Below are 26,239 nucleotides of genomic sequence, written 5' to 3'. Positions count from 1 at the left end.
TTGAGTGGTTAAGGTTGTCTGATATCTCTCAGATTTTCTTCAATGCCTTTGATTCTTTTTTATTTATTTTTTGTCTGCTTGTGTTATTTCAAATAGCCCATCTTCAAGTTCAGAGGTTCTTTCTTCAACTTCCGCAAGCCTGCTGGTTAAACTCTCCATTGTGTTTTTCATTTCGTTCAATAACTTCTTCAGTTTGGCACGTTCTGCTACATTTTTTTTTCAGGGCATTGATTTCCTTGTACATTTCTTCTTTCAGGTCCTGTATACTTTTCTTCATTTCATCATGATGTCTAGCTGAGTTTTCTTGTATCTCATTCAGTTTCCTTAGAATTATCACTCGAAATTCCTTGTCAGTCATTTCAAGGGTTTCTTGTTCTATAGGATCTAGAGCCTGAGAGTTATTATCCTTTGGTTGTGTACTTTCTAGATTTTTCGTATTTCTGGTATCTTTTCTTTGATGTTTATTCATTGTGGCAGGGAGTTTCACAGTCCACAGGTTTGACACTATTGACTGACTACGATGTTGCTGTGGTTGCCAATTAGGTATGGCTACATCAGTGAATGCTCAGTTGGCCACTAGTGCCTTGCATGTGTGGTTGCCTCAGGTCTTGGGCCTCTCTGGGGAGCCACCTCTCTGGTCAGCTTGGACTCGTCCGGGCTGCTGGATCACGGGGCGGTATCACAGGGTGTGTGGTCTCTGCTGAGCTTCAACCTCCCGTGCTGGACTTCTCCCTGCTCTGTGCGTGCTAGGCCAGGCTTGGGATGGAGCTGGGTGGCGGCGGTGAAGCCTACCTGCTGCTGGATTGTGTGGCGGCAGCGGCTCCCCCACAGGGTGTGTGGACTCTATGGAGCTTCTATCTCCCCTGCTGGACGTCTCTGTGCTCTGTACGCATTGGGCCAGGCTGCTGGATTGCGTGGCAGCGGTGTGGTCTCCGTGGAGTTCCCACCTCCCCTGCCGGATGTCTCCCTGCTCCGAGCGCACTAGGCCAGGTTGGGAATGGAGTCGGGTGCCTGCGGTGAAGCCTACCTGCTGGATCACACAGTGGCATCCCCACAGGGTGTGTGATTTCTGCGGAGCCTCTGCCTCCCCTGCCGGATGTTTCCCCACTCTGTGCGCACTGGGCTGGGCTGGGAATGGAGCCGGTGGTGGCGGTGAAGCCTATCTTCTGGATCGTGCGATGGCGGCCCCGCAGGGCATGTGGTCTCCTCAGAGCTTCTGCCTCCCCCGCTGGACGTTTCCCCATTCTGTATGCACTTGATGTTATGTTTTTACAGTTTAAATTTGTTGATTTGTGGGAGAGAGTGATGCTAGGGACCGTCTATTCCGCTGTATCGACTGGAAGTCTCTAGAAGTTTTATAGTTTTAGATTTTACATTTAGGTCTATGATCTATTTTGAGTTAATTTTTATGTATGTTGTGATGTAAGGGTCTAAGGATTTTGTTTTGTTTGTTTGCTTGTGAATATCTAATTGCCACAGCATCATTTGTTGAAAAGACTAACTTTTCCCCATTGAATTATCTTGGTGCCTTTGTTGAAAATAAATTGAATAAATGTGAGGATTTATTTCTGGAGTGTTAATTTTTTTCCATTGATCTGTATAAATTTTTAAATATATTATAGCCATTTTTATTTCTTTTTGTGTAATGTTTATTTTTGTTTTTTTAAAAAATTGGATTGTTAATCTTTTTCTTGATTTGTGGTGATTATTTATTTATTAATTTTTTTTTTGTCTTTTTTACTGACCGGTAATGGGATCGCAACCCTCGGTGTCGCGCCCGCACCGCGCTCAGCCAGTGAGCGGGAACCGGTCTCCATATGGGATCCGAACCCTCAGCGGGAGCGCCGCCGCGCTCCCAAGCGGCGCACTCTCCAGTGCGCCACCGGGCCGGCCCAACAGTGATTATTTATTGTTTATATGTGGTGCAAATATATTTTGCATCTCTTTCCACTTTGTCTGATATTTTTGATTGGTCAGATGTTCTTTTTTTTTTTTTTCTGACCAGTAAGGGGATAGCAACCCTCAGCATGTTGTGTTCTGCACCACGCTCAGTCAATGAGCGCACCGGCCATCCCTATATGGGATCTGAACCCGCAGCCTCAGCGCTACCAGCGCCGCACTCTCCCTGGTGAGCCATGGGGCTGGCCCAAGATGTTCTTATTTTTAATGTGGTTGAATCAATCAGTCTTTTCTTCATGGTTAATATTTTTGGTGTCCTGTTTAAGAAGTTCTTCCTGTCCCCAAGGTCATTGAGATATTTATCTGGTTTATTCTTCCAAAATCTTTGAAGTTTTACTTTAAACATTTAAATCTTAATCCATCTAAAATTTATTTTTTTATTTAGGATGAGATAGGGATTCAATTTTATTTTTTCCTCTCATACTTGACCACTCAAACCAGCACCACATTTTGAATAATCTCTTCATTCTCCAATGATTTGCAGTGGCATCTCTTTTATATTCCAAGTTTCTACATAAGTGTAGGCCTATTTCTGGTTCTCTACTAGGGTGTTTGTCTCTCCCTGGATCTTTAATTTATTTTTGAAAATTTATCTTTTAATTTTTATTGGATTGTTAACCTAACCACACTGACTTAATTAAAAGAGCATTAGATAATAAGTCTGAATATCTGGTAGGGCAAGTCTTCCCACTTATTCTTCTCCAGGAATGTTGTGGTTTATTTAGGCTATTCTTCATTGTGAATTTTAGAAACAGCTTAGGAAGTTCCATAGAAAAGAGAGCATTTTAGGATTTTGATCGAAATTTCCTATTTCATTGATTTGTAAATCAATTTGCAGAGAACTGACATGTTTGTAACACTGAATCTTTCTATTTACAGATATGGTATGTCTCTTTATTTAGTTTTCTTTTCTTGTTTTCTTGCCCTGACTAAAACCTCCAATATTGTTTTAGTGGAAGTAAGAGTGGGCAACCTTGTTCCTAATTTTAAAAGGAATGCTCTTCTCATATCTCATCATTAGGAATGACATTGGGCGTTATTGAATCAATCGATGACAATCAGATAGCAGATTATAGTATTTTGGCAATGTTAAATTTACTTTTTTTTTCAAAGAAGATGACCGGTAAGGGGATCTCAACCCTCGGCTTGGTGTTGTCAGCACCATGCTCAGCCAGGGAGCTAACCGGCCATCCCTATACAGGATCCGAACCTGTGGCCTTGGTGTTTGTTATCAGCACTGCACTCTCCCGAGTGAGCCATGGGCCAGCCCAATGTTAAATTTACTGAAGTTGTTAACTGTATTATAATTATGCAAGATAATATCCTTATTCTTAGGAAATACACACTGAAGTATTTAGTAAAGGATCTTGATGTATGCAACTAACTCAAATGGTTCAGAAAAATATTTGTGTATCACACACACACACTCTCATATACACACACGGGGTGGGAGAGGACAGCAAAATGAAAACAAATAACAGCAAAATGTTACAGTAGGTGGATCTGGGAAAAGAATATACGGGTATTCTATGTTCTGTTTTTATTATTACAGTTTCCCTGTAAGTTTTAAATTATTTCCCAATAAGTTAAAAAAAAAACGCACCACCATGTATGCTATAGGCAATTAGTAATTATCTTGATCAGAATTAAGGAAGCGTCCTTTTTTTCCTAGTTAAGATACTAATTTGGTGTTGAATTTTATCAAATGCTTTGTTCTGCATTGGTTGAAATAATGATCATATTATTTTTCTACTTTGATCTAATAGTGTGGTTAATAACATTTATAGATTTCCTAATGTTAAACCACCATTGCATTTTTGGGACAAGTTCAACTTGGTCATGATGTATTCTCTTTTTTATAAATTGCTGGGTTCAGTTTGCTAATATTTAACATCCTTGTGCCTGTCTTTATGATGGATATTGAGCTGTAATTTTTCTTTATAGTAGTGTCTTTGTCTGAATTAGAATCTAGGTTATGCTAGTTTGGTGGATTGAATTGTAGAATGTCTCCTCTTTTTTATATTCTGTAATAGTCTGCATATGATTAGAATTATTTGTTCCTTGAAAATTTGGTAGAACTTACCTGAAAAATTGTCTGGTCTTGGTATTTTCCTTGTGGAAGGCTAAAAAAAAAAAAAAGAATTCAATTCCTTTAATGATTATAGGGCTCTTCAGGTTTTCTATTTCTTCTTGGATAGTTTTGGTGAATGATATTTTAAGGAATTTGTTCATTTTCAAGTTTTCAAATTTATTTTCATAAAGTTATTCACTGATTATCCTGACCTTTAAATCTTTTTTTTGTTTTATATGGCTTTGTTCCCTTTCTGTTCCTAATGTTACTCACTTTGTCTTCTCTCTTTCTCTCTTTGAAAAAATTTTTGTCATAGGATCGAATATTATTATAGTCTTTTCAAAGAACTATTTTTTTTTTTTGTTTTTCTTTGTTGGTCCTCTCTATTTTTTCTTTGTCTCCTACTTCTGCTTTTTTGTGTGTGTGCTGTTGTTGTTGTTATTTCCTTTTATTTGATTTTTTTCTGGGATTATTATTTTTTTCTCTGTTTTTTTTTTTGGCAGCTGCCTGGTACAGGGAACCTAATCCTTGACTTTGTTTATAAGGTTATGCTCTAACCAACTGAGCTAACCTGCCAGTCCCCCCTTTTTCCCCTGACTTCTTATATTGGATATTAAATTCATTAATTTTGTTTTTCTTCTTTTTATTCTGACGTTTTAAGACTATGAATTTCCCTTGTAGCATTCTTTTTTGATATGCAGTATTTTCATTTCCATTTAGTTCTAAAGTATTTTAAAATTTTCATTATGGTATCTTCTTTGACTTGAGTTATTTGGACTTTTAAAATATCTAAATTGTTTAATTAAAAATTTCTCTCTTAATTTTAATTAGAGTGTTAATCTAATCGCATTTTGGTCAGAGAAATTTACCTGATATTAATTCTCTGAAGTTTCCTGAGACTTTTTTTTAATGGCGAAAAAATATATATTTAGAATTCACTTACTGGACTCAGTTTAGATGATTGCAGTTTTGTTGGCAACATCCAAACATCATGGTCAGGAACCAGTTGAACATAGGCCTTCTCTCCATTAGTCTTGATATGAGTGTTGACCTTGGCCACATCAGTGCAATAGAGCTTCTTCACAGCTTGTTTGATCTGGTGCTTGTTGGCCTTGACATCCACAGTGAGCACAAGTGTGTCGTTGTCTTCTGTCTTCTTCATGGCTAACTCAGTGGTCAGGGGGAACTTGATGCTGGCCTAGTGGTCAAGCTTGCTTTTCCTGGGGGTGCTCTTCTGAGGATATTTGAGTTGCGTTTGGAGCTGCATAGTATTGGGCTGCAGGAAGGTGGTGACGTGCAGATCTTCTTTTTTCTTGTGGCTGTGGATGCCTTTCAGCCCTGTCTTCTTGGCCTTCAAAGCCATTGTTTTGGCTTTACTTTGGCATGGGCAGGAGCCTTCTTTTTCACTTTTGGTGCCATCTTGTGAAAAGCTCCTGAGACTATTTTTTAAGGTTAAATATGTGATCACCTTTTATAAATGTTCCATGTGTGCTTGAAAAGAATGATTATTCTCTAATAATTGGGTGCTTGGTATGTGACCATTAAATTAAGCTTGTTATTTGAGTTGTTCAAATCTTTATCTGTACTGATTTTTTTTTTCTCAGTCCTGACCTAATACTAATTCAGAGGGGGTTGTTAGAATATTCCACTTTATTGTGGAGTTGACAAATCTTCTTATAGTTCTGTTGTTTTTTGTTTTGTATATTTTGAGCCTATTTTATTATGCTAAAATTGACACATTTAGAGTTGTCATGTACTCCTGGAGAAGTGAACTGTGTACCTCTTCTAGGTAGCACTTGTCACCATTACAGTTTTACTGTTTGTGAGATTATTTCATGTATGTCTTCCTCATTGGAGAAAAATTTCAAGTGGGTGGAGATATGTTCTTTTTTTCTTTATTATATCCACAGTATTAGCACACGTAGAAGGCACTCAATAAATTCTAGTTGAATGAATGCACTCATTTTTATTTATTTATTTTTAGGACTTATACAGTGCTTGTTTACTATGTGCTTTGGTTCCTGCTGCCACTTCTACATTCTCACCTTTGATTCTGGAATAAGCCATGCTATAGGACCTTTTCATGTTATTGCTATTCCAGAGTATAGTATTTATTTTTTGAGTATTTTCATTTGTATGCATTTGTTTTTTAAATGATCAAAATGATACATTTAAGGAATTTGATATGTGATATTGATATTTATATCTATATATTTTTTCTTATATATTGTTTAACAAATCATCCCAAAGCTTAGTGACTAAAACAATAATAAATATTTATTATCACACACAGTTTCTGTAAGTCAGGAATTTGGGAGCAGCTTAGCTGGGTGTTTCTAGTTCTGGTATCTCATGAGATTACAGTCAAGATATTGGTTGGGAATTGCAATTTCTTGAAATTGATACGACAAGCATACAGAAAGGACATTGTTGGGAGGGAGGGCAGCGAGGGAGGGGGGAGGGAAGTTTTGGTAATTGGCCACAATAATCAACCACATTGTATATCAACAAAATAAAATAAAATAAAATATATTTAAAAAAAAAGATATTGGTTGGGGCTGCAGTAATATGAAAGCTCCAGTGGAGTTGGGGAAGCTGCTTCCCAGATGATTCACTTACATGGTTGGGAAGTGGGTCCTGGCTGTTGCCAGTTCTTTGACATGTGAACCTCTCCATGGGACTGCTTGAGTGTCTTCATAACACGACAGCAGACTTTCCCCAGAATACATGATCCAAGAGAACAAGGTAGAAATGGCAATGTCTTTTATGACCCAGTCTTGGAAGTTGCATACCATCATTTCTGCTTATTCTGTTAGTCACACAGACAAACCTGATATGGTATGGGAGGGGACTGTAGAAGGGTATGACTACCAAAGATGAGGATCATTGGGTAGGATAGCCATCTTAGAGGCTTTCTATCACTATTTATATGTGTATTTATATGTTTATGTGTGTATGTGTGTGTGTATAATTTAAAAAATCTTTAATTTCTCACTTCTTCATTCTCAGAGACATTGTGGTAGGAAGAATTTATAAAATGGTCTCCCAAAGATGTTCTACCCTAGTCCCTTGAACCTGTGACTATGATGAGATATCACTCCCATGATAATGGTATATTGTATGGCATAGTTTACTTTAAGATAAGGAGGTTATCCAGATCTAATCACATGAGACTTTAGAAACAGTGACCTTTCTGTGGTTGATAAGAAGGGGAAGACAGAAGATTCAAAACATGAGAAGGACTTGAGATGCTGTTGCTGGTTTGAAGATGGAGGAGGCCATGTGAAAGAGTGTAGATGGCCTCTAGGAATGGTGAGGGGCCCTAAAATGACAGCAAGAAAGGGACCTCAGAACTTCAGCTGCAGAGTAGATTTTGCCAACAACCTGAATGAGCTTGGAAGTTGATACTTACCCCTAACCTCCAGATAAAAGCCCAGCTCAGCTCACACCTTGATTTCAGCCTTATGAGACCCCGAGAACTTAGCCAAGCCCATCTGGACTTCTCACCTACAGAACTGTAAGATAATAAGTGGGTGTTGTATTAAGCTACTGAGTTTGTGGTAATTTGTTATATAGCAGTAGAGAACTAATACAGTTATCAGTGAAGGTGTCTAATTGCATTTCACGATCTTTGTTTCTGGTTAAATGGTCAAACCTAGAGTTCAAGGTATCAGATAGATCTGGTGGAGACAGGTAGTGAGGCACCTGATTGAATAAACTTAGGCTAGGTCTGGAGATGACTGAGGGAGTAAGAATGAATCTGGAAACATTCTGTTGCCATTTTTATAGTTGCTCTTTCCTGACTTTAACTTCAAAATTCCCTCATTTGTCATCAGTTCTGACTGATGTGATCTTTACTGAATCTGGGTGTATTTACATATTCAGTTGCAGCACTAAGATGAAAACTGGAACTGGAGAAGTGCTACTCATGCCAAAAGCAGCAGCAGCAGAGGAGAAATCAGAGATACCGACTCTGCTGAATTGCTAAAGGACGTGAACACCAAATTCCTTACTTACGGAATATATAGGCAGATAACTGAGTCTATCATAACTGAAAATTACTAGAATAGATATATTTGAAATTTAAACTTTGAAAGTTTATGTTATGTGGAGATCAAACTAGTGGTAGCCTTCTCATATAATAGAGATCAGTGTTTCTCAACTCTTTTTTTATCACTGCCCCCTAAGGAACCTTTTTAACATTTTTTCGTATCCCACCCAACCCAGTAAAACTTTAATACCAGAGATTTACTGTATATCTGCCTTTGTACTGTATGTATATCTGTACTTTATATGAGGGTATTTCAAAAAGTTCATGGAAAAATAGAATTAAAAGACAATATGAATCTTTCCGTAAACTTTTTGAAGTACCCTCATACATAAAAGAATAAAATGCCTCCCGCCTCCAAATCCAAAATCAAGTTTCACCCTTGGACCAATAGCACCACTGCTGAGAATGCATGAAATAGATTCTACTGTGATTAGGTAAAATGAAATTCGTATTTAAAGGGATCTTCACAAAAGGTATTTTCATATTGTAATCTGGAGGTTACAGTATTAGAGAACTGGTCCAAACTTGTCGACAAAAAGAGATGTAACAGGTGCATCATATCTTAGTTCAAGAGTACCTCTAGGAGAGTAAACCTATGAAGCATTGCCAAATCTTTACAACACACAGCATGATTATACTCAGATCCTTGCTCTAAGTAATGAGAACGACATGGCAAATTTCTACATTATTTGTATTTCCTGAGTAATGTCTATGCTTTGTTCATGACTTAAGGAGACCAGGTGTCCTGCTTGAGTGGGACAGTTTTGCTTTGGGAGTGACTCTCCTACTGTTCCTAAAAGGTAGAGGCAGGATGCCAGAGTCCTATCTTAGCATCCTAATTTTTTCTTGGAACAATTAATATTACACTTCTTTTTCTTTCTCATTAGCAGGTTTAGCTATGGCCTATATGATCACAGGAGATAATAAGGCAGGGGTTGTAAACTCATGTCTTTAAGGGCAGGGATGTAATAGAAATGCATGAAACAGTGATGTATATGTATATTGTACCTATACAATATACATATTCAAAATACATTTCTACATAATAGAAATGCATGAAACAGTGATGTGTATGTGTATGTGTTATGTATAAGACATAAATGCTTTATTAGTCGATTTGGCTGCTGACAACAGCGGCAGACATTTGTTTTTCTCTCTCATGGGTCTATAGGTCTGCGAAGGTAGGTGTCGGCTCCTTCAGTCTGCAGTCAGGTTTGGGTTCAGGTCTGCCCCGCATGCAGCAATAGCAGTAGGAAAACTAGAGAGAGCTTTCAAATTGTCTGTCCTTGACTGTAATCTACTGACATGATTTGTTTATCCTGCCTAGTGTTTTGAAAGTCAAGATAACCAGTCCACTGTCCTAACACAGGCATTTAGCATATGCAGTTGATTGGGTCTTTGTTCCCATTTCTTCACTCCCTGATTTAGAAATAAACATCCTTCTCCCTAACACTTTCCTGAGGTCTTTTATATGGTGCATGTTCAGTAAATTCTATTAAATGAATGATTATATCCCTTGATACTGTTTGATTTTTGTTAACTGTGCAACTTGGGGACATTCCTACATCCTGCTTTTTTCTGCTCTGTTCCCTTCCCTTTGCTTTCTCCCTCCCTTCCGTTTACTTCAAAAACAGCAGCTATCAATGTGAAATAAGAGGGAGTGGTGGAGAGAATCCAAGATATAATCTCTTCCACATGTTGATGTAAAGTAATTTAAGATCAAGGTTTCTTTCACAAGGCAAAGTGTAATCTGGCCTTAGATTCTTTGCTTTTTTTGTTTTGGTTTTAGGATTTAGAGAGTTATTTCTAAAATGAATTTTGTAGGTCTGAAGACCTAATCATATTTCTACATAATTGTTGAGTAAATAGAGACAAGTAGTTAGATGCTGGGGGTTATTAAAAAAATGATATGAAGTTTCCACATACTCTCTTGTCTCAATCAGAGCCAGGCAGTCCTTAAATTTTCTTCTGCCAAGTATTCGCTTGGCAGATTGCCCTATTCTGTTGTTGCCATCTTGAAGGGGGGAGGGTAACTTGATAAGATTTTAGGTTCTAAGAGGTCTTGGGTTTTACATTCATCTCAATCATGTTATCTCATTTAAGACTAAAATGAATAGGCTTCATTTTTACTTTAGCACAATTAGACTTTCTTTCTTGGGAATAATTCTCTTTCCTCTTCAAACCGATTTTTTTTGGTTTTTTTGGGCAGCCAGCTGGTACAGGGATCCAATCACTTGACCTTGGTGTTACAAAGGTGTGCTCTGACCAACTGGACTAACTGGCCAACCCTAAACCAATTATTAATATTTGCTTCCTTGCTGATATTTGAGAGATGTTCTTTACTGGTTTTCTTTCAATTCTTTTACATTTTCTCAGGCAGGGTTGTTGAAACTTCGGCTCTAATTATATGAAGCTAATGGCATTTTATTGGTGTTTTTTGTGTGTAAATGTTGTATTCACTCTGAGTTTCCAAGAAGCAAATAACTTAGAATATTCTGGTATGGCATGTTTTCACTTTCTAACCACCATTGGGGCTAAAGCTGGGAACTGAACACAACTTGAAATTTTGTGGTTTTGGTGCTAGAATTCAGAGCTAAACAATCTGAAGCTAAAAATTATTAACATTGAAATGTTTTCATCTACTAATAAACCTGAAAAATAATGAAATTGAACTCCAGGCAGCCCATAAAATTGCATATGGCATAATTTTTTTTTGTCAGGCTAGGAAGAGAGGATAATAATATATGAAGAGGATCTGAGATAGCTAAAGAATTAGAAATTAGTTATTATGGTTTAAAGTAAATGTTATTATCCAAACTCAACACAAAACTAAAAAACCAACCAAACAAACCCAGAAATTTCTTAGTTCTAGTCATATGATGTTCTATTTTCCCCAAGACTATACTGAATCAGTACATAAAAATAATGAAGAACCAGTTGCACTTGTTTAATTTTTCAGATATATCTACATGTTTTCTTTAAAGATGGAGTAGTTAATCAATACCTTACGTTTTCATGGTACTTGATATTTTAATGAATATTTTTATACATGTTATCTTAATTAAAATGATGGCTATTTCACATTTCTACTAGAAGCCACAAAGCATTTAACGATTTTAAGCTCATTAAATCTTAGAATGTATCTAAAACCTGGCATGTAAATAGTATGTATAGAAAGACCAGACCTCCGTTAGTTAGCACTCTGAAGAATAAGCATTTCTTCATTTTCAAGATCCATTTTTAACTTTTACTGACAGAAGTTTCCCTTGATCTGGTATCTGATAATTAATTCAATCCATGTTGTCTTTGGTTATGATAAAAGGTCCATGAAAAGAGTTTTGGGACTCTTTAAACCAGCATTCTCCAAAGCAGGGTATGTAAGGTAATCTGTTAGGTTTGGGAAGAAAATATTAGAACTTTTATTGGTATTTCAACCTAACAAATGAAATTTACCTTAATTAACAATCTGTGGATTGGCACTGGCATCCTCACGTGGTCTGTGTCAGACTGTCATGTGTCAGTTTCAGTCCATAAGAAAAGAATCTAGAGGGTTGACAGAGGCATGTGTATTTTCATCATGTTGGGATGAATTATAGGTCTGTGTGCACCTAATTAGGTGCATTTATGGATTTAACTAAACCAAATCTCACAAAAGGGACAAATGGCATAAGAAGATTCCTGCAAAGAAACTGTAGATTGAAGACGGTGCTAATGATGTGAACAGAAGTAAACCACACACATATAAGTCAGAGCTGGTAACTCTTCTATTACTAATAAAGAAAAATCAATGACAATGTAAAGCAGTCTGAGAAGAAATTAAAAAAAATTGGAATTATGAAGAAGAGAATTCGATATATAAAAAATTATACCTGTTATTATTGACAAAGAAACTCTGTTATTTGGTCCCTCAGAATGCTGGCTAATGACAGTAGGAAGCCATCATAATTAACAAACAAAGGACAGGAAGACAAACTGACACAAGTTTTTCAGTGACGTTTTAAAGTTATGTGATAACAATTATTTTATTGGGGGGGGGTTGTACTATTTTATTTATTTATTTATTTATTACAAGGATATGCACATTTATTTGCCCAAATAACAAATACATAAACTGAATAACAGATGAATAACAAAATACTCTGTAGAAAGTAGGGCTTCGATTTTTCACAAAAATTAGACATGGAAAACTTATTAATATTAAAATATACATATTTTATTTTATAATCTCTACAGTTATTTGAAATAGTTCTCTAAAGTCTTCCAAAAGCACGCAAATATCAAATTAATTTCAACGGAGGAAGATGAATAAACTTTTTAAAGGCAAATTAATTTCTAAGCAATCAACAAGTCCTCTTAATAAAAAGAAATCAAGGCAGAAATTAAATATGTAAGTTTAGCAATATAAATTGCATAAAAAATTGATAAAATGATATACACATAAGGCACTTTAAAAAGTTTGTGGAAAAATAGAATTGAAAGATAACGGAAATCTTTTCATGAACTTTTTTTTTTGCTTTATTTAAATTTTTCCTTTTTTTTTTTTTTTAAAAAAAAGAAAGACTAATTAGATAATAGAAAATATGTTCTCTGACCACAATAACAGAAGGAAATTTAGAAAACTAAAAAATGTGTGGAAATTAAACAACACTTTCCTAAATAAACAATATGTAAAAAGAAGAATAACAGGGAAATTAGACAATACATTGAGATAAAGATCAAAGTGCAACATATCAAAATTTATAAGATGCAGGACTCATGCAGTGCTTAGAGGAAAATTTATACTTGTAAACACCTATATTAAAAATAAGAAAAATCTAAAATCAGTAATGTAAACTACTACCTTAGGAAAATAGAAAAAGTAGAGCAAACTAAGCTAAAAGCAAATATAAGTAGGAAATAACAAAGATTGCAACAGAAATATATGAAATAGGGAATTAAAAAACAGTAGAGAAAATCAACAAAATCAAAAGTTAATTCTTCAAAAAGATCAACAAATTTGCAAACCTTTGTCTAGACTGACTGACCACAAAAAAACCGAGAAGACCAAAATTACTAAAATCAGAATAAAGTAGGGGTATTATTATATTGTCACTATGGTTTTTTGTGGTGGTAAGATTTAATTTCTTTCTCTTTCCTGTTTGCATTTTTGTTCTACTGGTGGGTTTTGCTCTTTCTTGTGTATTTATGGTAGTGATTAGCATTTTTTGGATTTCAGATGCCGGACTCCCTTGAGGATTTCTTACAAGGCTGGGTGTGTTGTGATTTACTCCCACAGTTTTTGTTTGTCTGGAAAATACACTATTTCTACCTTATTTCTGAAGGATGGCCTTGCTGGGTATAGTATTCTTGCCTGGCAGTTTTTTTCTTTTAGTATTTTGAATATATCATCCCATTTTCTTCTAGCTTGTAGAGTTTCTGTTGAGAAGTCTGCAGTTAGCCTGATAGGGGGTCCTTTATAGGTGACTTGATGCTTTTCTCTTGGTTCTTTAAGATTGTCTCTTTGTCTTTGAGCTTTGCCAGTTTGACTATAATGTGGAGAGGGTTTTTTTGGGTTGAATCTGTATGGGGATCTTTGAACCTCCTAGATCTGAAGGTCTGTGTCTCTGTACCTGGGAAGTTTTTTGTATTATTTCATTGAAAAGGTTTTCCATGCCTTTTCCTTTCTCCTTCCCTTCTGGAACACCCATGGTTTGAATGTTTTTGTGCTTAAAGTTGTCTACTAGCTCTCTTAGATTTTCTTCATTTTTTAAAATTATTTTTTCCTTTTTTTTGTCCACCTGGGTTATTTTGAAAAGACTATCTTCAAGATCAGACATTCTTTCTTCTGCTTGTTCTAGTCTGCTGCTTAAGCTATCGGTTGTGTTAGTTCATTAAGTGAATCTTTTAGTTCCATGAGTTCTGCTACATTCTTTTTTAAGGTATTAATCTCTTTGTAAATTTCCTTCTTCATATCCTGAATTTTTTTCTCATTTCATTATGTTGTCTGAGTCTTTTCGTATCTCAGTGAGTTTCCTTAAGATGGTTGCTTGGAATTCCTTTTCAGTCATTTCAAGGGTTTCCTGCTCTAGAGGGTCTGGTATTTGAGAGTTACTGTATTCTTTCAGTGGTGTCATTTCTAGTATCCCTACATTGATGTTTGGTCATCTGGTAGAGCAGTTGCTTCTTCTATTACTCTGGAGTGGGCTTTGAGGAGAGAGACTTCCTCTTCTTTTTCGAGTCTCTGCCAGTGACTCTCCTTGTGTCAATGCAGTCAAGTGTCTGGTGGGCCGCCTGCACTGTGGTTGTAGCTACTGCTTTGGCGGCAAGCTGCTTTTGTGGCAGCTGTGACTGTGGTGGTGGCTGTGGTGGGCCACCCATGAAGAAGTCGTGTTTTTGGCATGCTCCTTGCCTGCTTCTGGGCAGTGAGTACTGCCCTTTGCTCCTGCCTAGGACTCTGGGCATGTTCCATGCCTGCTTCTGGGTGGTACAATTATTATTGTTAAAAATATTAAAAGAAAAAAACCTTGCCATGTATCTGGGGGCATATGAATTTCTTGGTAGAAATTCATGTAAATGGTCATATATGATTGTGTGCTTTTCAGGATGATTGTTATACTTCAATAAAAATAAATAAATGTAAGCAAAAAAAAAAAATCACAGAGGGTATCAAAAGATTTATAAACCAGTTGTTAAAAATGTTAAAATGCAACATTTGATTAGTTTTCAAGAACGACTGATTGATGTGAGGGAAGAAATTTATTAGCCAGAGTTTGACAAAAAGTTTTGCATAATTGGTGAAAGGTATTAAAAAATAAAAATAGTGATTTAGTTAAGTTTAATGAATGATGTATTTCTTTAATTTTAATCCTTGCATCTCTGCAATTATCTCTTTTTTAGTTAGGCAGGCATTATAATTAAGTGTGAAATAAATGGAACTTAGGACCTGATATTTCAATCACTGAATTACAAAATATTTAAATAATTATTTTTTAAAAATGCAATTTCATTTTTTATCATTTTTATTATCATTGCTCCACTAAAAATGTTATGAAGCTTTTATGAGAGTGAAAAGATTTTCATGCAGTAATAAACATGAAACTATTATTAATGTTTTTAGTCTTTTATTTGTTTTTAATTCCTATTTTGTGTATGTTTTATACTATGTGGAACATATTAGTTAAATAGTATGTATATAATAAATACATATATATATATATGTAATACATAAATACTAAGAGCCATGCTAAATTTAGTTTATTTTTTTGTTTGTTGGAATATGTGATCAGAGACATTTGGAGGCTTCTCTTCACTGATCACTCATAATCTGGCAAACTGTTATTTGTAGGAGTGATTATTTTTCCTTAAAGTCTAAATAAAATTTTTAATGATTATAAACCAGCACAGTTTCTAATATGAGAACATTTGCTTTTTAAGGTTGAGACTTGATAAATGAAGTTTACCTTTAGTCTAAATTCTAAAAGAGTTGTTTTCAAAGTATACATCATCATCATCATCACCTGGGAACTTAGTAGAGATAAAAATTTGCAGGCCACATCCTAGACCTACTGAACCAGAAATGTGCTGGTTAACAAGCTTGCTAGGTGATTGTATTGCTCACTTAGATTTGAGAACCACTGATCTAAACTCATGGGTCATCCCTTCTTATTTCTTTCTACTTCATTATGTATCTGGTCTTTATGTTTGTAGTATGTCTCAGTATTAGCACAGATATTTTTTTTCATCTGTACCTGAGATTTTATTCTGTCCTTCTTCCTTCCTTTTTTCTTCCTATTGTGAAAAATTGTTCTTTGGTGTTATTTTCACAAAAGGGATAATGCTTTTGTTCATAAAATTTGGATGCCAGAGCTAATGTGACAATGTTTAAAGGGAATTTTTAAAAACATTTTAAAATTAATTTTATTAACTATTTCCAGTTAGACTTGAATATGCGTGTGATTAATTTCCTGTTCTTTTCTGTCTATACTCTCTTGATTTCAAATTTTATAATCTCAAAATAGCTTTCTGCCAACTAAAATTTCAAAACATGCATTTTAAAGTATGAGTCACCTAGATTTAACAATTGTTTAATTTTGCTGTATTTGTTTATTTCTCTTTCTACACACACATACACACACACACTTTTTTTTTTGCTGAACCGTTTGAATGTAAACTGTATATATCAGCACTCTTCACCCCAAATACTTTATTCTTAAGAATAAAGATCAAAGTCGCTCAAAGTAACTTTTAATGGGACTAGTGCAATATGCTTTTGAAAGCAATTTGTAGCACGCTAAACCAATTTTTAGCAATTTGTAACATTCTAAACCAATTATTAATAACCCTTAAATATTTTCACAGTCCTGCTATAAAAGTCTTAATGAGGAAAAGGTATAGAATTCCAAGTTGTGAATGTATAAATGAATGAATTCTCCAGCCTTTCGCAACCAAAGTTTCTCATCTGAGCTACAGGACACAGAGGATGATTTGAGTGACTATTTTCTCAATTCCCCCAAGGATAGTACATAACTAATACTGATCCAGATGCATAAGGGAGAAGTTAATTCATTATATACAATGGATGTCTTAGGGTATTAAGGGCTTAATTCTCTCCCCAGAACCCAGGTTACTTGGACTGTGTGTGCGGGAAGTTCTCAAAAGGATTTTGCTTTGACTGACTTGTGATGTTCATACAAATAACATTTTTTTTTCAGATTACAGGTCCACCAGGTTGTGGAAAAACTCAGTTTTGTATAATGATGAGTATTTTGGCTACATTACCCACCAACATGGGAGGATTAGAAGGAGCTGTTGTGTATATTGACACAGAGTCAGCATTTAGTGCTGAAAGGTAAGAGATTTTATTATTTTCTGTTATAATGCTTTACTTTTGTAACATATACAATAGAATGGAACATGTACTAATAGGTTAACATTTATCCCCTCCCCCCCCTTTTTTTGAGAACATAGAATGCTAGATAATGTTTTAAGGGAGTTTTCTTTTTAAAATTGACACAGGAAGCAGTTTGTTTTTGTCTTTTCTATTCCTTTCTATCGGTATAAGTGGGATTCCTGGATAAGCTGTGTTTTGCAAAAAGTGGGGAAAAAAGAAGTTGAAGAAACAGGGAGGAAGTGGAAATGGATATTGATTGGTAATTAACAGTATCTGTCACAGCTGGGATAGTTTCTGGACTTAGAGAAGAGGTAATGCAGGGAATATGAGACACAAAAAGGAATATGTTTGTTTTATTTATTTGTTTAAATTTTAATTTGTCAGTATACAAAGTAGTTGATTTTTGTGTCCCTTTACCAATTAAAGGAATACGTTTTAGCTCTCTGTATGTTTTTGTGCTTACAAAGCAGGCTGTCTGATCAGCAAAAATGAGAAAGTATTTGAAGGATTAATATGAAGGAGAGTTAAAGAATTAACATATAGAGAATTTAGGGTAAGTGATAAAAGTGGAAAATAATTTCTGTCTATTAATATCTAGATATCTTTTTATCAAAGAGGGAGAAAACAGCGGAAGAGTAAATAAAAACTACTTAAATTTAAAACGCATTAAGGGCTGGCCCCGTGGCTCACTCAGGAGAGTGTGGCGCAGGTAGTGCCGAGGCCGCAGGTTCGGATCCTATATAAGGATGGCCGGTGCACTCACTGGCTGAGCGTGGTGTGAATGACACCGAGCCAAGGGTTGTGATCCCCTTACTGGTCAAAAACCAAACAACAAAAAAACACAAGAAAAAAACTCATTAGGGAGATCTTGGAGAAAATTATGTTAAGTGAAATATGCCAAGCTCAGAAAGAGAAATACCACATGTCCTCACTCATAAGTGGGAGCAAAAAAATAAACAAACAAAAAAGAAAGAAGAAAACAACCACAATAATATGGGATTATGCTAATATGCTAATTATCTGGATTTGATCATTATGTATTGAACACAGGTATTGATATTCAACTCTGTACCCCACAAACGTATAATCAATTATGTTTCAATAAATAAAAATAAAATAAAATAATTTAATAAAATGCATTAAGAAAAAAAAGAAAACTCTTCAGGTGATGTACTTAAAAGCACTTTGCAAATATTAATTATATTTTTGAAAGCAATGCACTGGCTAGTTTATTTTACATGTCTTTTAGAAGGTAATCTAAAATAGTATGTTAATCATGCTTGTTCATAATAAACTGCTATTGTATCTCTAGACTGTTTAACAGTTAGATAGTAGTATAGTCTGGTGCTAACCCCTGGGGTACTCAGGGACTACCTTGGGGAGAGGGGAATGCTAAGCAGGCAGAGATCTGGATTCCTTTCTTCTGGTTGATTCAGAAAAGGTCTGTTTTTATTTACCCATTGGACTTCTGCTTTAAGATCTGATATATTGTTTTTTTGTTTTTTTTTTTAAAAGATGACCGGTAAGGGGATGTTAACCCTTGACTTGGTGTTGTTAGCACCATGCTCACCCAGTGAGCTAGCGGGCCATCTCTATGTGGGATCTGGACCCGTGGCCTTGGTTTTATCAGCACCACACTCTCCCGAGTGAGCCACGGGCCGGCCCTGATATATACTTATATACTGTATGCTTGTATATCCTTTGAGAATATGGATAAATAGATTAATCCAATGACCCATCTCAATATTCTAGTCTATGGAAAATTTGGCAACTGTGAGAATTCCAGTATACATGAATTAAATGAATAATATATTATCCCTATTAGAGATAATTGGAAAAAGATGGAACTGGGGATTAAAAATAAAAGGAAGGTAATATGGATGGCAAATAGTAACTGAGGGTTTTGAAATAAAACTTTGGAAGAAATAAAATGGATAAAGGAACATAAAGCTGGGTATTAGAACTTCAAATGGAAGGGTGACAAGTGTGGCATTAGAATGGAGGGATCTGGGGAAGCAAGAGATGGGACTGCACCTTGGAAGATGGGGAGCTGGGGATGTAAGATTTAGGACCGGAATTTTAGGAGACAGAAGTGGACATTACTGAGTTATAATAAAATCAGAAAAGCTTTGAAAACTGAGAAGAAAGATACAGTCCAGCAGGAGAGGAAGACAATCACTATACCCACTACAATGTGAACTTATAGCTATTATAACTAAGTATACAAAGGAGAGGTACACGTTGTATGGGTACTGTGTGCAATGGCTGAGCTTAGATCTGAAGGAGCTGTAGTCTGGTATGTATGTTACCTTTCAGGGTGCCAAGTGCCCCACAGATAGTGCTCTCCCTTTTCTACCAAACTGTTTACAGTGTCACTCTTTCTGAATCAGTGTATAAAGACGGAGGCATGGCAACTTTGTCATGGCCAGCCATGTCTTTGGCTGTTTCTAAAAGCAATACCAGTATGGTCTTGGGATCACTGACCTATCTGCTAATTGGTATGTACCTGGGATCTTTGATCTAGAGGGCAAACAATAAGGGAGATAAATTCTTTCTTAGAGTTTTTTTGAGATGGTTTCATGAGTCTGGGTAGGTTTTCCTCAGTCCAGTTCCAGCTGCCTTATCATTTATGAATTTGTGGGGAAGAAGATCCTGAAAAGTGTCTAGGATAGAAAGTAGAAATTAGTCATAAGTACTTATTACTGTAACAAAACTTTGGAGTTTTCTGGAATCTGTAAAGAACTAATAGATTCACATTACTATATTTAGTAACATATCAAATGAATGAACAGGAAAATTGTACACATATACAAGAAGCCTTGAGAAGACATAAACTTGACATTTCGGTACTTTTATGGTGCTGTAGTTCAACTAGAATTTTGGAAAATTTTTTACATTAAACATGTTTTATTTCAAGTTGGCATGTGGTTACTAATGGAAAGCTTTTATCTTTCCTTTTATACAAGAGTTGTGAAGTCACAGGGGGAACTAATAATGTCTAACAGGGCTTTTGCTCCTTAATAGACTTGTGCCTTTTTTTTTTTTTTTTTTTGAGGCTGGCTGGTACATAGACAAATGGCTTTTGATTCTGGGACTGATCAGTAAAGAAGTCCTTGTATTCATAACTAGTTAACTCTTTCCAGAACTAGAATCTTTAAAATGCATTATAGCTATCCGGTCCAAATGAAGGCATCGATAGTCACTTTCAAGGTGAGATTTGAAGGGGAAAGAAAACCTGAAATGAGGTCTGGAACTTCTTTTAAAAGAGGAGTACTTCTAATCCTTTTCTGAGGCTTTCTACCACAGTAAATCCTTTGACTGTAGGACTGATAGCTAGCGTTATTTGTCTGTCAGGAAAGAGTGGCTCTGGGCATTGGGACATTGAGAGTAGATGTAATGTTATTGACTGGAGAAAGTTAAGTTGGAAAATGGATATGCTTACAGACATGGATGTCTTGATATGTCCAAAACCACATTCTTGATTCCGCCATGAAAAAAAAAAAAATAATAAAACATACAAACAGCATCAGTAACCAGAACCTTGATCTGAATCCAGTTTTCTCTACTTCAATAAATAGTAATTCCATTCTTTCAATACTCATCCAATTAGTCTGGACATCCTTTTAGCTCCTCTTTTGAATTGTATCTTGAGTCCAGTTACTTGTAACCTCTTGAGCCATTACTTCCCTAGATCAAGCCATCATCATCTCTTATCTGGATACTGCACTAACTGATCTCCTTACTTTCACCCTTGCCTCATCTACTTCCTCGTCTCCATTTGGCAGCTAGAGAAATCCCTTAAAAAAAGAAGTTAGATCTTGTCAGTCCTGCTCCTAGGCTTCCCATTTTACTAAATAAAACCCAAACAGAATACCACAGACCTAAAGGTCTCATGTGATCTTGGCATCTGGATAACTCTCTGACCTCATTTCCTGTTATTCTGTCTCTTGCTCCCTCTGTTGCAACCACGTTAGCCTTTTTGTTGTCCTCAAACAAACCAGGCACCTTCTGACACCTGGGCTTTTGCACTCACTACAGTTCTCTATTCCTATGTGTTGTTTCACTAGATATCTGCATGGTTCATTTTCTTGCTTCTTTTTAGCATTTGCTCAAATGTCTCCTTATTAATGAGGATTTTCGAGCCTACATACAATAGCACTTGCTTCTATCTCTCATATTCTGTTCCTGCATGCCGCTTCACTTTTCTTTAGAGCACTTATTACCTGACATATGATATATACTTAATTGTTTGTCTCCCTTAGTAGAATGTAAGCTCCATGAGGAAAGGGTTTTTCTCTTCCTTTCGTTTTTAGTGGTGGTTGTTAATTGCCATATCCTCAGCACCTAGAATGGTACCTGGCATATAGTGGGTCCTCAATAAATATTTGCTAAGTGAACAAATCTTAAGTGCATCTTTTGAAAGGAATACTTTTTATAAAAAGATATCCACTACATGGCATTGTTTTCATACCTCGTGTAATTACTGTCTGGGTGTAAGGATAGGCTTTTTTTCTGTTGCTTGCCCTAGAGAAAAAAGATCTTTGTGATGAAGATTGTCACAGGAAATTACTATGATTAGTGTGAGGTATATAGAATACAACATTTATATTCATTTTTTATTATATATATTTTTCAGATATTTTTTCTAAAATAAAAAACATTTGGAGAAACTTACAGAAAATTACATCATATCGGTGTGTAAATAAGCATTCGGTACAGTTATGTCGCATGGTTACCGTGAACAAAGCTAGTTCATATTCATACGTTGCCCACCATTCCTTCTGAGAGGTGTTGCTGGATGAGAAAGCGGCAGTAAGTTCCAGAGCCTTTCACAACTTGAGCCACTACTTGCAATCCAGGCTAGTGCTGGAGGTCAGAAATGTACTACTGTCTGTCAGCTGCTCAGGCGTTGTTGCCAGTCAGGTATCTCTGGCTCCTAATCAACTGGGTACCCAAATTCTGAAGAAGTTCCATGTTTCTGGTAGGTGTTGCCATACCTATCCTATTAAAAATCAGTGGGTTCTAAGTGCCAGAGCTTTATAGCTGACTTCTCTGACCAGCCCTAAACTTGGCACAGTTGCCCTAATCAAAAGTTTTCACGTTTCCTCCAAACTCTCAGACTTTGCCTGCTCTGCCTTTGCCAATGCCATTTCATTTCCTCTTGCCTTCCTCACTCGCCTCATCTCCTTCCTCCGTTTCCATCCCTGTGCCTCTCTCATGCACTTCTCCTGAGTGGCCATTTGATCCATTGTATTCTCACTCTCTACACGTCTTTTAGTACTGTTCCTCACTCCTGAAGTATTTTTTCCTCTTCTTGTTCAACCTAATTGTGTTCTGTTCTTTTCAAATTGTTCAAAATGTACTTTAAAGAAGTTGTTGACTAGTTTTCTTTTATTTCTCTTTTCCTATTTTTTTTTTCCCTTTCACTTCTTATTATAGTACATGTAAGGAACTTACTTTGTTTATCTCTTTAAAATTCTCAGCCTTTTCTAGGAATTCTTTGACTATTTAGAAATGAAAACACTGTTCTTTTGTACTTTTGTGTCACTAAATGGAACATAAACTATAGATGACTTTAGTGTTTACAGTCTCCTCCCAGTCCCCGTTGGATGGTTAAGTACTAGAGCTGATAAAGTGTTATTTTTAAATAGAAGACAGTTATACACAAAGCGTTATATTTTAGATGTTTTTAACCAGAAATATTTGAAATTTCTAGTTATGCTGTCCATGTTCTATACTACTAATGATGATAGTTGCCTCTGTTTCAGCTTGTCACTCTCCTGTGCGTGGTCTACTCCATATATTAGATCTAGCTTTGAGTGTTTAGAAAATTATTCTTTGTCTACTAGGAACTATTGGATAGCATTTTGTTTAGATAATGCTTTTCTACTTACCAAGGAACTATTGGATAGCATTTATTTGTATGAATTCTTTTAATTGAGAAAGCATATTTTTCTGGACTGAGACATAGAGAGTTACTGATAAACTTAAAAAAGATGTCAGTATAAATTAAAAAAAAGAAAATGAAAGCATTTCTCTTATTTACTGAACATGTCTTATAGCTGCTAGTCAAAATATCATTTATAAAAAACATTTTTATTCCCAGAAGGATAAATCTCAGAGACATTATAAGTTGCTCAATATTATATAAGACCCTTACTGGTCTCATGCTCTGACTGCTAACCTCTGTTAGTGCTTAAAAAGTAAAGCTTACGTTCTCAACTTGTGTTAAGCCGTTTTACTTATATCTGTGCTATTGATAAGGCTTGTAAGTTTCCTAAGTAAAATTTATTAGAGGTTCAGCAATGTGGCTTTAAAATCATTGACATGTTGACTTGTGTTATTTTTTTCCTCACAGACTGGTTGAGATAGCAGAATCCCGTTTTCCTAGATATTTTAACACTGAAGAAAAATTACTTTTGACAAGTAGTAAAGTTAATCTTTATCGGGAGCTCAGCTGTGATGAAGTTCTACGAAGGTTTGCTTTTTAGATTTTGATATTTTAGTAATGCTTTGAAGATTTATTTTTTGTTTTTTGTGTTTTCATCTTCTGAGTAAAACGAAGTCCTTATATATTAGAATTATGAGAAATAATTATTTCATTATTCTTTATTTGCTATTGCCTTTTGGTTGAGGTATTTCTTCAAAAATGAAAAAAATATTAAATGAATAAAATGTTTTAGATTTAATTATTTAAGTGGCATATTAATTATCTATTGTTCCATTAACAAATTACCTCAAAGTTTAGCAGCTTAAAACAGTAAAACGTATATTATCTCCCATAGTTTCTGATGGTTAGGTATCTGTGAGTGGCCTAGCTGGGTGTTTCTGGTTCAAGAGGTTATAGTCAAGCTATTGGCTAGGGCTGTAGTCATCTCAAAGCTCTATTGGAGCTGGAGTATCTGCTTCCAGGCTCACTCATGTAATTGTTGGAAGCCTTCCTTTCCATGGTGGTTGTTGGCTAGAGTCCTCTGGTCCCCCACCATGTGGGCCTCTCCGCAGAATCACAACACGGCACCTTGCTTTTCCCAGAGTGAGTGAGAGAGTGGGCATGTGAAAGAGTGTCCAGGGTGGAAGCTGTAGTCTTTTGTAACCTACACTCAGGTATGATGTACCATCCATTTTGCCATATGCTATTGGTTACACAGACCAACTGTGGTACATTGTGGGAGGGGACTACACAAGGGTGTGAAATACCAGGACGTAAGAGTAAATGGGGGCCATTTTGGAGTCTGGCTACCACAAGTAGTTTTCCTCTAAAATTGTAGCTTTAGCAATATCACAAGAGAACCAAGGAATTCTGAAACTAAACGAAAACATTTTGCTCTATTTCCAGAAGAGTGCAATATGTGTAGAGGAGCTGAATGTAAGTTATGTTTATTGAATTCTTGCAATTGTTGCTGTAACTTAGGGAAATACAAGTTGTTGTTTTTAAGTTGATTAACCTTTGCTATACCCTATTTTCAATTGTATCTTAAATTTATCCATTATTTTACAAATTTTGCTTTTATAGGATTGAATCGTTGGAAGAAGAAATTATTTCAAAAGGAGTTAAACTTATCATTATTGACTCTGTTGCTTCGGTGGTTAGAAAGGAGTTTGCTACACAACTTCAAGGTAATCTGAAAGAAAGAAACAAGTTCTTGGCAAGAGAAGCATCTTTACTGAAGTATTTGGCTGAGGAATTTTCAATCCCAGTAAGTTTTTCTTTATCTGTCTCTCTTTTTTCCCCCTTTCTTTTATATTAAGTTTACTGACTTATAGTATCAAGTAATAAAATTAGAGGAAAATGTAAAACATATGACTTTTTAAAGGTACTAGAGTCTGATTGCTATAGCAAATACCATCTTTTTAAATTAGTTTACTTGCTGAAATTATTTTACCCTTTTCATAATTTGAGCCTAGGACAGATTTAAATGTTTTAAAAAGTTGCTATAGTCATCCCTTTTCTTTCTTCTCGTTGTTTATTTATTCTTTGAGTATGTTTTTATCACATTTGTCACACTGAAGTAAATATTAAGTAGTAAAGCTCCATGATATTGCCTAGGTCTGTGCAGTTTCTTTTACTGTAGTTGTCAGTTTTGTAAGTATTTTAGATCTATTTAAGATACTGTGTTATTGTGTTTAGTGCTGTTTTGTACACAGTAGGATTTAGTTTGCTTCAGATGGCTGGAGGTCAACCATTAAGGGATGTTTGGAGTGATAGTAATGCAAGAGCCAATTAGAAAACCTTGAAAGATACTGTTGTCAATGGCTTTCAGTAGTGGGCATTGTGACCAGGAAATCTGAAGATGAGGGGATATGGAAAGGGCTTGTGGTGTGTAAGCTACAAGGCATAAGTGAGTACTAAGATACACTCCCATCTGCAGGAAGTGGGAGAGTTTCATTTGTTCCATAACCTCACCAACATTCAGTATTGTCAGGCTTTTCAATTTTAGTCATGCCTAATAACAACAGAAGAAAATTCCTTAAACTGAGATAAAATTTGGTTATGATTATATACCTTTTAGATTTGATTTTGGAAGGTTAAAATCTTGGATCTTTGCAGCATAAGGAATATGTATAAATAGCGTAAGCTACTGCAAAGCTTTGAGAGTTATAAAGCCGACTAAGTAGTCAAGGGAGAAAATGTGGCATACTGGAAGTTCATTTTAATGACTTTTTAACTCATGTTTTGGATTAAAGTCAAGTGCTGAAAAGTTTATCTTGAATGCTGCTCATTTTTTAAGTTTTATTGTAGTTGTTTAAAATGATAAATTCAAATTCGTATTTTCCCTGGTCAAGGGAAAATTCCCCAAAAAGGAGAATTTAAAAATATTTTATAGTGATACTTGATTGAATGGAAATTTAAGCATATATGCTTATTTTACTAATTTATACTGTTGCTTGACGTAATGCTGTGCAAACTATGAAAATTGTATTTTAAAAGTTGTGTTTATTTGCTTTTTAAATAGTAATTATAGGCTAATACTTTTCAGTTTTTTTTCCTGTGGCTATTTATTTTCCTGCATGAGAAAGGGGCTCTGCTTTTCTTTGTTAATAATAGAGCCCTTTGAAAGAACAGGTACTTAGTATCCCCATATTTCTTTATCTTTGCCGTTGTTTTTCTGTTTAGAGATAAATGCAGAATATACTGTGTACTTCCTTTAGGAAATGTCAAAGTTTTTTTAGCTTAGTTACCACATGTAAATAGAAAATCAGGAACTTTTAAGTGCTTACACTACACTTTGAATAGGTGGTTTCATATGGAACTAAATGTCTTAAAACATTATGTTGTTGTCTGGGTAAT

General features: G+C 35.5%; 1 protein-coding gene across 1 annotated transcript in view; it reads left to right on the top strand.

Moving 5' to 3' along the window:
- Positions 1-24,698, top strand: part of RAD51B (RAD51 paralog B) — a 44,393-nt gene extending 19,695 nt beyond the window's left edge. The window contains exons 5-7 of the mRNA XM_008570336.1: positions 16,772-16,908; positions 23,309-23,428; positions 24,464-24,698. Coding sequence (XP_008568558.1) covers positions 16,772-16,908; positions 23,309-23,428; positions 24,464-24,698 — 492 coding nt within the window. The remainder of the gene's footprint in view (positions 1-16,771; positions 16,909-23,308; positions 23,429-24,463) is intronic.
- Positions 24,699-26,239: the final 1,541 nt, after the last annotated feature.

This window comes from Galeopterus variegatus, unplaced genomic scaffold, assembly GCF_000696425.1.
Source record: "Galeopterus variegatus unplaced genomic scaffold, G_variegatus-3.0.2 Scaffold593, whole genome shotgun sequence".
NCBI classification, from domain to species: domain Eukaryota; kingdom Metazoa; phylum Chordata; class Mammalia; order Dermoptera; family Cynocephalidae; genus Galeopterus; species Galeopterus variegatus.
The sequence above is the reverse complement of the archived record's forward strand: the minus strand, read 5'-3'. Positions and strand labels throughout refer to the sequence as shown.